Source organism: Cervus canadensis, chromosome 29, assembly GCF_019320065.1.
Source record: "Cervus canadensis isolate Bull #8, Minnesota chromosome 29, ASM1932006v1, whole genome shotgun sequence".
Taxonomy (NCBI): domain Eukaryota; kingdom Metazoa; phylum Chordata; class Mammalia; order Artiodactyla; family Cervidae; genus Cervus; species Cervus canadensis.
The window spans coordinates 16,155,738-16,168,324 of NC_057414.1; the positions used below are offsets into that span (position 1 = coordinate 16,155,738).

Below are 12,587 nucleotides of genomic sequence, written 5' to 3' on the forward strand. Positions count from 1 at the left end.
TATCTATCTCTGTGTAGCAAAACCATTTATTCTTTTCTGTGAGTCTGCAGGTCATTTGAGTGGTTGATTGGGTTGGGCTTAGTCAGCTGATGGGTTGGCTGAGAGCTGAGCCATCTAGGATGGTCTTGTGTGGGATGACTCATCTCTTTTCCACATACCTCCCAGATTTCTCCATTATGCTAATCAGGATGTGAATCTCTTTGGTAGTGTGGCTCCAAGAAAGAATGTGAACTACACAAGCAGGTTTTCAGGCCACTATTTTTGTTAGTTTTCTTACCACACCATTGACCAAAACACATCACATGGCCAGGCTCAGGGTTAGTGTGTAATATGTATGCCAAGGGGGTTGAAATAGAGAGGTGTGACAAATTGGAGACATTAATGCAACTAATGTAACACAGCTGACTCTGTAGTAACTGCCGTCCAGCACTTGGTGGTTGTCACAGAGCTATTGCTGGTCGGTAGTAAGGTGGACAAGCTGGAAGTTCAGAGATAACCAAGCACTGTGGTAAGTGCGTCACTGTGTCAGACTGCCACAGTCTTCTGAGAGTAATGACTTCAGTTCCATTTTCTCCTCTCAGATCTTACACACATTCCTTTTCAACAATAAAAGGCCAGCCGTAGCCTGGAACCATGCAGGATTGGGGATTCTAGGAAACAGAGTCCTCAGTTTAGGTGGGAGCAGTAATGCCAAGCTGATAAAATACCATCCAGCATAATTTTTTTCTTGCTTTTATTTTTTCCGCTTTATACCAATCACCACTTGCATTCCTCACCTTAATGTCTTTGACACAACTTTTTATTATGACTATAACCTCATAAAATATGAGTGATTTTTTTGTGTGTATGTTTTAAATTCACATTAATGATAATAGAATTATTATTGTTATATTATTCCATTTTCTACTTTTCTCCATTTAGTTCTGTTTTGAAATTCTGTTTCTGTTGCTATAGGTATACCTATTTTTGCTTGTCATTGCTACGTGATATTCTTTATCTTTGCTTTCTACATCTTGCTTACCATTTTCAGTAATGGACAGTTAGGTTGTTTCCAATTCTAAGTTACATCCCCCCCAAAAAATATTGCAATTATCTTCTACATATTCCATAATAGACTTGTATGAAAATTTCTCTAGAATGTTTATCCAGAAATTCTTTGGTCATAGGGTATATGGATTAATATCACTGTTATCCAGAATAACAGTACCAGTTTACACTATACTAGCTTTACCTCGGCATTCCTGTTTCCCTCTGAATTAATTTTCTATCAAATTGTAACTTAGTGACTTAAAACAACACCTCTTTATTAGCTCACAGCTCTATAGGTCAGTAATCAGAACCGCATGGCTGAGATCAGTCTCTCAACTCAGGGTCTCACAAGCCCAAAACCAGTGTATCAGCTCTCTAAGCTTTCTGTGTTGCCATCTGGGGCTTGCTTTTCCAAACACGTTGTTGCTATAGGGTTATATATAGGACTGGGGTTCCCATTTTGTTGCTAGCTGCTAGCCAGATTCCTCTCAGCTCCTAGAAACTGCTCTAAGCACCTTTCCATATGTCTTTCTCTATCTTCAGGTGAGCAACAGCATTTCAAATCCTTCTCATGCTTCAAATTTCTGACTTTTTTACAGCCAGCTGTAGAAAACTTTTTACTTAAAACTTTTTACTTTTAAAAGACTAGCCAGGAAATTTCCAAATCTCGAGGACATCTGATTTGGAACTTTAATTAAATTTGTAAAATCTCTTCACATCAGTACTTGGCTTAGTGGTTGAATAAACCAGGACTGAGAATCTTGAAACACATCTTATTAATAGAAATCTGCCTATCAGTACTGACTCTACCTCTGCACTTGATACTATGTAACTTTCTAATCTTTGTGAGTCAGATATATGTAATGAATTCATCTTAAAATGCCTTGTTTTAATTTGTATTTCTCTAATTCATAGTGAATTTGAGTGCTTCTTCATACACCTTAGCCTTTTGAATTTTCCTTACTGTAAATCCACTTTTCATACCCATTGTCCAGGTGGCGAGCAGTTTATTTTCTCTTTCTTGTTTTCTTCAAGGAGGTCCTTATATTTTTTACCCATTAATCACTTGTCAATTTTAGATGTTGAAAATATTTTATCCTTAAGTTCTGCTGACTTCCTATATCTTCCTTTATTAAATAAAATCTTTAACTTCAATGTTGCAATTTGAAGATCTTGTTAGAGAGGTCCTTTCCCACTGGCAAAATCACTGTTAGATAGTTAATTCATATAATCTTATTCTTTCTTCATTACAGTGGAAGTATTTAAACTGTGAATCTTTTTTTCTTTTTTTAAAAACTGTGAATCTTAAAGTTGCAATCCCATATTAGTTTTTGACCCTATCAGGTTCAGTAATGACTTATTTATGTATGTGTTTAAAAAAATTGAAATTCATACAACATAAATTCACTATTTAAAGGGTACATTTCAATGGCATTTACTATATTTACAGTGTTATACAGCTACCACACCTATTAAGTTCCAAAACATTTTCATTACCTCAAAAGAAAACCTCATGCCCATTAAGTAGTCACTTCTCATTTCCCTCTTCTCACTAGACCATGAAAGTAAAGTGTTAGTCACTCAGTCGTGTCTAAATCTGCGACCCCATGGACTGTAGACCATAAGGCTCCTCTATCCAGGGGATTCTACAGGCAAGAGTACTGGAGTGGATTGCCATTTTATGCTCCAGGGGGTCTTCCCCACCCAGGGATGGAACATGGGTCTCCATTACAGGCAGATTCTTTACCGTCTGAGCCACCAGACCATGGCTCCCCAGACCATGGCTCTCACCAATCAGTCTGTATGGATTTACCTAGTCTAGATAATGCATATAAATGGAATCATGCAATATGTGGCCTTTTTTTTTAATGTTTTTTTACTTAGCTTAGTGTGTTTAAGCTTTACCATGTTTTAGAATATATAAATACTTCATTCCATCTTATGACTAAATAGTATTTCACTGCTTATGTACATTGCATTTTGTTTATCCACTTATCAATATTTCTACCTTTGTTATGAACTGTTATGAACATACTGTTATGAACATTAATGTACAAGTATCAATTTGAATATTTGTTTTTTATTTTTTATAACCATTTTAAAATTGAAGTATAGTTAATTTACAGTGTTGTATTAGCTTCAGATGTACAGAAAAGTGATAGTTTTATGTTTGTTATTCTTTTCCAGATTCTTTTCCATTATAATAGAAATAACCTACAGGTTATTACAAGATACTGAGTGTAGTCCCCCATGCTGCGTAGTAGGTCCATGTTGTTTATCTATGTTGTACATAGTAGTGTGTATATGTTAATCTCAGTTCAGATCAGTCGCTCAGTCATGTCTGGCTCTTTGCGACCCCATGGGCTGCAGCACGCCAGGCCTCCCTGTCCATCACCAACTCCCGTAGTTTAACCAAACTCATGTCTGTTGAGTCAGTGATACCATCCAACCATCTCATCCTCTGTCATCCCTTTCTCCTCTTCGTCCTCTATCTTTCCCAGCATCAGGGTCTGTTCAAATGAGTCAGCTCTTCGCATCAGGTGGCCAAAGTATTGAAGTTTCAGCTAAACATCAGTCCTTCCAATGAACACCCAGGACTGATCTCCTTTAGGATGGGCTGGTTGGATCTCCTGGCAGTCCAAGGGACTCTCAAGAGTCTTCTCCAACACCACAGTTCAAAAGCATCAATTCTTTGGCGCTCAGCTTTCTTTGTGGTCCAACTCTCACATCCATACATGACTACTGGAAAAACCATAGCCTTGACTAGATGGACCTTGGTTGGCAAAGTAATGTCTCTACTTTTTAATAAGCTGTCTAGGTTGGTCATAACTTTCCTTCCAAGGAGTAAGCGTCTTTTAATTTCATGGCTGCAATCACCATCTGCAGTGATTTGGAGCCCAATAAAAATAGTCAGCCATTGTTTCCACTATTTCCCCACCTATTTGCCAGGAAGTGATGGATGCCATGATCTTAGTTTTCTGAATGTTGAGCTTTAAGCCAGCTTTTTCACTCTGCTCTTTCACTTTCATCAAGAGGCTCTTTAGTTCCTCTTCACTTTCTGCCATAAGGGTGGTGTCATCTGCATATCTGAGGTTATTGATATTTTTCCCAGCAATCTTGATTCCAGCTTGTGCTTCATCCAGCCCAGCATTTCTCATGATATACTCTGCATATAAGTTAAATAAGCAGGGTGACAATATACAGCCTTGTCATACTCCTTTTCCTATTTGGAACCAGTCTGTTGTTCCATGTCCAGTTCTAATTGTTGCTTCCTGACCTGCATACAGACCTGCCTGCATTCTCAAGAGGCATTCAGGTGGTCTGGTATTCCCATCTCTTTCAGAATTTTCCACAGTTTATTGTGATCCACACAGTCAAAGGCTTTAGCATAGTCAATAAAGCAGAAATAGATATTTTTCTGGAATTCTCTTGCTTTTTTGATGATCCAGCGGATGTTGGCAGTTTGATCTCTGGTTCCTCTGCCTTTTCTAAAACCAACTTGAATATCTGGAAGTTCAGGGTTCACGTATTGCTGAAGCCTGGCTTGCAGAATTTTGAGCATTACTTTACTATTGTGTGAGATGAGTGCAACTGTACGGTAGTTTGAGCATTCTTTGGGATTGCCTTTCTTTGGGATTGGAATGAAAACTGACCTTTTCCAGTCCTGTGGCCACTGTTGAGTTTTCCAAATTTTCTGGCATATTGAGTGCAGCACTTTCACAGCATCATATTTCAGGATTTGAAATAGCTCAACAGGAATTCCATCACCTCCGCTAGCTTTGTTTGTAGTGATGCTTCCTAAGGCCCACTTGACTTCACTTTCCAGAATGTCTGGCTCTAGGTGATCACACCATTGTGATCATCTGGGTCTTGAAGATCTTTTTTGTACAGTTCTTCTGTGCATTCTTGCCACCTCTTCTTAATATCTTCTGCTTCTGTTAGGTCCATACCATTTCTGTCCTTTATTGAGCCCATCTTTGCATGAAATATCCCCTTGGTATCTCTAATTTTCTTGAATAGATCTCTAGTCTTTCCTTTTCCTCTATTTCTTTGCACTGATCACAAAGTCCTAATTTGTCACTCCCTACCTGTTCTCCTTTGGTAACCATAAATTTGTTTTCTATGTCTCTGAGTCTATTTCTGTTTTGTAAGTAAGTTTATTCCTATTGTGTTTTTCGATTCCACATATAAGTGCTGTTTTATGTTCAATCCTTCTGTGTTGCTGCCAATGGCATTATATCATTCATTTTTTGTGTTTGATTGAGGAATATTTCACTCTGTGTGTGTTTCTGTGTATGTGCATACACACTAGATCTTCTTTATCCATTCATCTGTGTTGGCTGTTGTAAACAGTGCCGCTGTGAACATTAGGGTACATGTATCTTTTCAAGTTAGAGTTTTTTATTTCTCTAGATATATGCCCAGGAGTGGGATTGCTGAATCATACAGTAACTCTGTTTTTAGTTTTTTAAAGAACTTCCAGATTGTTTTCATGGTGGCTGCACCAATTTTCATTGTAACTTTAAAACAGTTGGATTTAAAACATGTAAGAAACTTAGATTTCCTTTTGTACAAATGCTAATAAATGAGAGTAAAATCAATTCCTAAATATCAGATTTTTTTATATATATATACACGAAATGAGAGAAACCACTTTTAGAGAAGTCTATAAAACACCCATACAAATTACAGATGAAAGAAGTTGAAGAGGTGAAGGAAAGGAAAAAGTATAATATTCATACAAATGTACTGGGCCTTACTTGAAATGTAATCATTTAGTAGATAGTGAAGACATATCAGAGAACACATCTTTTATTTTGAAATCCTAACATAAGTCAGATATTTTAGTTTTGAGTATTTAAGTCCTTGGAAACAATATCGTTTAAGTGATAATGAGTCTCAAAGATGAATTTTTAAAAAGCAATAATAGGGCATGTAGGACCAGATCAAAGTTAAGTTTTAAAAATAAAGGCAGTTGCAAAATATGTACCACAGCTTCCTTATCCATTCATCTGCTGATGGGCATCTAGCAAAATAAATGAATAATTTCATTTGGTAATTTTACACTAACTATCACATTGATTCTCCTTTCTAAGTCAAAAGGAGAAGAGGGCAGCAGAGGATGAGATGGTTAGATAGCATCACCGACTCAATGGACGTGAGTTTGAGCAAACTCCACAGAGATAGCGGATGACAGGGAAGCCTCGCATGCTGCAGTCCTAGCATGCATACGGGGTCACAAAGAGCAGGACAGGACTCAGCAACTGAACAGCAGTCACGTTCATACACACACATACCCATACATGATATGCAGTATTTTTAGGACAACCAAGGGAATTAAATAAGACAATTTCATTTCATTTGTTTCTATAATTCAGTAGTTGGTACTCTGCTCTTAAAAGGAGTCTTACATCATCTATTGAACATTTTATATTGGCTTGGTTGCTTTTACAGTATTTGTTTTAGTGCACCATTACACGGAAACATTTTCAGATCACAATTTGAATATAAGAGTAGGTAAATTATCTTCCTTCACTCCAAATGGATGTAATAGTCATAACTTGATACAGAAGTTTTCTTAATTATACTATTTAAATTATGCTTGACCTCCAAGTAACTTTTTATCTTAACTGTTAATAATGTTGACTGGCTTGTTTCTGACCAGTTTCAAATGGAATAGTCACTCTATATTACAAGTTCATAAAAATCTTTAAATGTAAATGTTCATCATATCTTTTAAAGATAAGGTCCAGCTTTTCTTATCTCCTAGTTGTCATGAAGATTAAGTGAAATGAACATGTTTATAGTTTATAATGTGTTTATAAAAATCTGTATTAAAAGCATTATTAACAATTTAATAATAATATGACAAGACATTTTTTAGAGGCTATTCCCTTGGGAAAATTAAATTTTAATCATGGGTCAGAATTGTAAAAGACTGGATGGAGGAGCCTGGTGGGCTGCAGTCCATGGGGTCGCTACGAGTCGGACACAACTGAGCGACTTCACTTTCACTTTTCACTTTCACACATTGGAGAAGGAAATGGCAACCCACTCCAGTGTTCTTGCCTGGAGAATCCCAGGGACGGGGGAGCCTGGTGGGCTGCCGTCAATGGGGTTGCACAGAGTCGGACATGACTGAAGTGACTTAGCAGCAGCAGCAGTGTAATGCCTCACATTTAAAACATAATTTCTTGCTTCAGCTTGCCCCTCAATCAAAATCAGTTTTTAGGAAAGAGTATATTTTGTGACCAAAGTACTTTGTCCTTTAATTGTTGTGTGTTTCAAAAATATGGAGCAAACTTCCTTGACCTTAGCACTTATCAAGCAGAGATTTTCTCTTTCAAGTGTGTACTGAAAACTGCCTTTTTTTCATGAGAATGACCTGTCATATATTTTTAATTGCTTTGTGATTTTTAATTGTGACAGAAATGTGAATGCAGTACAGAACATATAATAGCTTCTTGTGGCCTCTGTTTTCTTTTGCAGCCTTCAAGCAAAATAAAGGTGCCTGAGGAGAATTTCTTCAATATTCCTGTTTTCTTAACTGTCTCAGGACAGCTTCATCTAGAAGTGATGTCAGGGTACAGAGTTTTCTTTTCTTTTTTCTCGCATGGGCTAAAGTTTATGGGTTGGGTGAGAGTGTAATAATGTTCCTTTCCCAGTGCTAAAACCTAAAAATTGAAGTTAACGTTTGTGGTTAGTCCATGTCAGTTCACTAAAAGTACATTTAGATTGACACTTTGACAATATCCAGATTTCTTACTAAAAAAATCATGGTAGTATCCACTTTTCATTTTTGGTGAAAATGTAACATTGGAAATATGAAGTGATTTTTTTTTTTTCTTTTTACTGATCTTTTTTGCTTAAATCTCAAAATACATAATCAAAATATAAGTACAATTAAACATCTTTATGAAAGTAAAAACAGTTATAGTTCACACCTGAAAATTATAAGAGAGGTACTTGGAACAGATGGAAGAAAAACCTTTTTAAAATTATGGTTTAAATAAAGGAAATTAACTCACACAGTCATCATGATGTGTGACCAATTAAAAAGTGTTAGAAGTCAGATCACATTAATTTTAGCCAGTCTTCAAATCTCTGGAAAGTCATTATAATCCTTTCAGTGCAATTTCCTTCTTTTTAGAGATTAAACAGGAAAATCTTTAAAGTACTCTTTAAATCTTATATTCTGTGGGTAATTTTCTTAATGCTGACTCAACAAGTACTGAGTCTCTACCCAGATATAAATATCTTTGTTTTCTCATACAGAGCTTGAGACTTAAGAATCTCTTTAGGAAATGGCTACAGTGAAAATAGGGAATCTTTATGTATTTCCCATTGTTTTCTAAATGTGCAGGTGGAAAAACTGAGGGGAAATAGTATTTGTGTCTTTTTTTTTTTTTAACGGACTTTACTGGCAGAATAAAGAATGTCAATGGTGGAATAAAGATAGTCTTGAAAATAATATATACTTAGATTCTTTTCTGATTTGAGAAAGAAAGATACTAATTGATAATTACAGAGACCAAATAATAGAAAATATTATCAGAATATGGTATAGAAAAACTATTATCATAATAGCCCTGTGAGATTGTAGGAACCGCCGAATTGTTTGTGGGAAAGGCCATGTCAGGCATGTCATGGAAAGTTTCTTGTGCCTGTCAGTATAATTTTTAAAAATTTAAAACATGATTCATAGAAATATAAAGTGAACATGTATCAAATATTTTATTCAGTTATTACTGAGGAAATAAGTAAAGTAGTAAGACTAGTTCAAAGAGCATCTGGGAGGCTGTGAATTAATAGCCAGTTTAATAAAGGAATTTTAGAATAAGATTGCTAGATTAGTTACAAACTAGCTGATATCCTGCAGATCAATTAACTCTAACCTTTGGAATTTTCTCTTTTACCTGACAGAAATGATTTGCATCTCTGCTGGACAAAAATCTATAAGTTAACATGTAACTTTACTTAATTTGGGCTATTCAGTTCAGTAGTAAATAGAATAATGGAGCAAGCGCATCTCTTAGGTAATTAAATAACCTTTGAGTGTGTCCGTAGCCTCTTATTACATTGGAAGGATGTGCTATCTCCCTATTAGCTTTATCCAAGTTTAGGATAACCTTTCTTAACAACCTTTTATTATTTGTTTCTTTTTATCTATAAAGCTATAGAAAAGGTTTATTTCCCTCAAATGTGTCATAATGTGGGAAAAGTATAAGTTTGCCCAAGTTTTTCTGTTATAATATCAGTAGCGGATCATGTTCCCTCTTTACCAGTAAAGTACAGTGAACCACAGAATACACGGTACTGTGAAACTTGACCCAGGATTAAATGGACAGAATGTGAAGGACTTTTTAGTGTGTTATGAAGTATTTCTGACAGGGGCAGTCAAATATCCCTAGTTTAATATAGTTTTAGTACTATTAGTACACAGCACATCATGTTTAAGATTAATGCATGATTTAGTCTCCAGTAAGAAATTGTTAGTCTTTTTTTCCTCAGCTTTTTTTTTCTAAATTTTATTTAACAGACTTTTAAAATGGAGTAAATGGTAGCTATATTTAGAAGGTTAACATTTTCCAAAAGGATATCTATGTTGCTTTAGTGGGTTTATGGTTCCATTTTAAAGTTTAATTTTGTTGTTGTTTTAAATAAACTTTCTATTTTTAATAATTTTTTAACTAACATTTTAAAAAATAATTTTATTTATTTATCTTTGGCTGTGCTGGGTCTTCGTCGCTGCATGGGCTGTTCCCTAGCTTCAGAGAGCAGGGGCTGCTGTCTAGTTGCAGTGCGTGTGCTTCTCATTACGGTGGCTCCTGGCGCGGAACACAGGCTGCAGGGCATGCGACTTCAGTCGTTGTGATTCGTAGGCTCAGTAGCTGCGGCTCTAGGGCTCTAGAGAACAGACTCAGTAGTTGTGGTGCAAGGGCATAGTTACTCCTCAGCATGTGGGATCTTCCTGGATCAGGGATGGAACCCGTGTCTCCTGTGTTGGCAGGTGGGTTCTTTACCACTGAGCCACCAGGGAAACCCTGAATAATTTTTAAACGTAGAAAAGTTGCAGAGGTAGTTCAGACTTCTTGTATACCTCTCACCCAATTTCCCCTATTGTTAACATCTTACACATTACCATGGTACATTTGTGAAAACTTAAGAACCTAACGTTAATACACTACTATTAACTATAAATTCCAGACTTTATTTAGATTTCATTGGCATTCCATCAGTGCCTTTTTCCAGGATCCACTTTAGGATGTACTTAGCTGGTCAGTCGTGTCCAACTCTTTGTGACCCCATGGACAGTAGCCCACCAGGCTCCTCTGTCCATGGGATTCTCCAGGCAAGAACACTGGAGTGGGTTGCAATGCCCTTCTCCAGGGGGTTTTCCCAACCCAGGGTTCGAACCCAGGTATCCCACATTGCAGGCAAATTGTTTACCATCTGAGCCACCAGGGAATTACATTTAGTTTTCAGGTTTCCCTAGTCTCATCTAGTCTATAACGGTTTTTCAGTTTTTCCTTAGTTTTCATGGCTTGTAGAAAGTATGCCAGTCTGGGTTTTTCTTACGTCTTTTCTTAAATTTCAGGAGGCAAAGGGAGTGGAAAGAACACCACAGGAGTGAAGTGCTCTTCTTGTGATATCATGTTAGGAAGAACTTGGTATCAATATGATGCTATTCACATTCATTGCTTGTGTTACTTGCCAAGTTTCACCACTGAAAATGTACTGTTTTTCTCTTTCTCTGCTTTGTTCTTTGAAAATGAGTTACTGAGTGTACCCACCCTTATTGGAGGTAGGAGTGAGTGGTTGGGAAGTGGGAGATGGCATTATGCACCATGTCCTGGGGTGAGGGCAGTATTCAGAATTAATCTGTATGAATGATTTGTTGTCTCTTTGCTCTGATTTATTTATTTATGTCATCATTTATATCCAGATCGACTGATGTATATTGTATGGTTTAGGCTGTATTTCAATGCTCTGCTTTTTACTTTACTGCTCAGATTGTTTTAGTTGTTGGGAATTCTTATATTTTAATTCTTGTATCCCTTTCACATGCCCCTATCCTTTTGTCTTTTAAGTACCTCCTTACTCTCTGGTACTGTAAGATACCAAGATTTGTTCCTCTGTTAGTTTGTTTTACTGTTTTGTAATTGATGAACCCACACTGATACAGTACTGTCACTCAGAGACCATCCTTTACTTAGGGGTCACTCTTGCTAGTGCATGTTCTGTAGGTTTGGAGAAGTGATGTCATACAGAGTAGTTTCACTGCTCTAAAAATGGATGCTCTTCCAAATCATCCCTCCCTCCTTCCTTTTCTCCCTCCTGATCCCTGGCAATCCCTGATCTTTTAACTGTCCCCAAAGTTTTGCCCTTTCTAGAATGTCATAGAGTTGGAATCATACAATATGTAGCCTTTTCACATTTTCTTCATTTAGTAATATGTATTAATATTTAATACTCCATATCTTTTCATGGCTTGATGGCTCATGTCTTTTTAGCATTGAGTAGTAGTTCGTTACATTGATGTATTACATCTACTTTTGCTTTATTGACTACACCAAAGCCTTTGAATGTGTGGAGCAAAATAAACTGTGGAAAATTCTGAAAGAGATGGGAATACCAGACCACCTGACCTGCCTCCTGAGAGATCTGTATGCAGGTCAAGAAGGAACAGTTAGAACCGGACATGGAACAATGGACTGATTCCAAATAGGAAAAGGAGTACGTCAAGGCTGTATATTGTCACCCTGCTTGTTTAACTTGTGTGCAGAGTACATCATGAGAAATGCCAGGCTGGATGAAGCACAAGCTGGAATCAAGACTGCTGGGAGAAATATCAGTAACCTCAGATATGCAGATGACACCACCCTTATGGCAGAAAGCGAAGAGGAACTAAAGAGTCCCTTAATGAAAGTGAAGAAGGGTGTGAAAAAGCTGGCTTAAAACTCAGCATTCAGACAACAAAGATCATGGCATCCGGTCCCATCACATCATGGCAAATAGATGGGGAAACAATGGAAACTGTGACAGACTTTATTTTCTTGGGCTCCAAAGTCACTGCAGATGGTGACTGCACCTGTGAAATTAAAAGATGCTTGCTTCCTAGAAGAAAATCTATGACTAACCTAGACTGCATATTAAAAAGCAGAGACGTTACTTTGCCAACAAAGGTCCATCTAGTCAAAGCTATGGTTTTTCCAGTAGTCATGTGGATATAAGAGTTGGACCATAAAGAAAGCTGAGTGCTGAAGAATTGATGCTTTTGAATTGTGATGTTGGCAAAGACTCTTGAGAGTCCCTTGGACTGCAAGGAGATCCAACCAGTCAGTTGTAAAGAAAATCAGTCCTGATTATTCACTGGAAGGACTTATGCTGAAGTTGAGGCTCCAATACTTTGGCCACCTGATGCAAAGAGCTGACTCATTTGAAAAGACCCTGATGCTGGGAAAGATTGAAGGTGGAAGGAGAAGGGGATGACAGAGGATGAGATGGTTGGATGGCATCACTGCCTCAATGGACATGAGTTTTGAATAAGCTCTGGG

The 12,587-nt window shown here is 37.1% G+C and overlaps 1 protein-coding gene across 1 annotated transcript in view; it reads left to right on the plus strand.

The window, feature by feature from the left end:
* Positions 1–12,587, plus strand: part of NARS2 (asparaginyl-tRNA synthetase 2, mitochondrial) — a 93,742-nt gene that overhangs the window by 10,049 nt on the left and 71,106 nt on the right. Inside the window, exons 2-3 of the mRNA XM_043452788.1 lie at positions 6,484–6,542; positions 7,459–7,613. Coding sequence (XP_043308723.1) covers positions 6,484–6,542; positions 7,459–7,613 — 214 coding nt within the window. The remainder of the gene's footprint in view (positions 1–6,483; positions 6,543–7,458; positions 7,614–12,587) is intronic.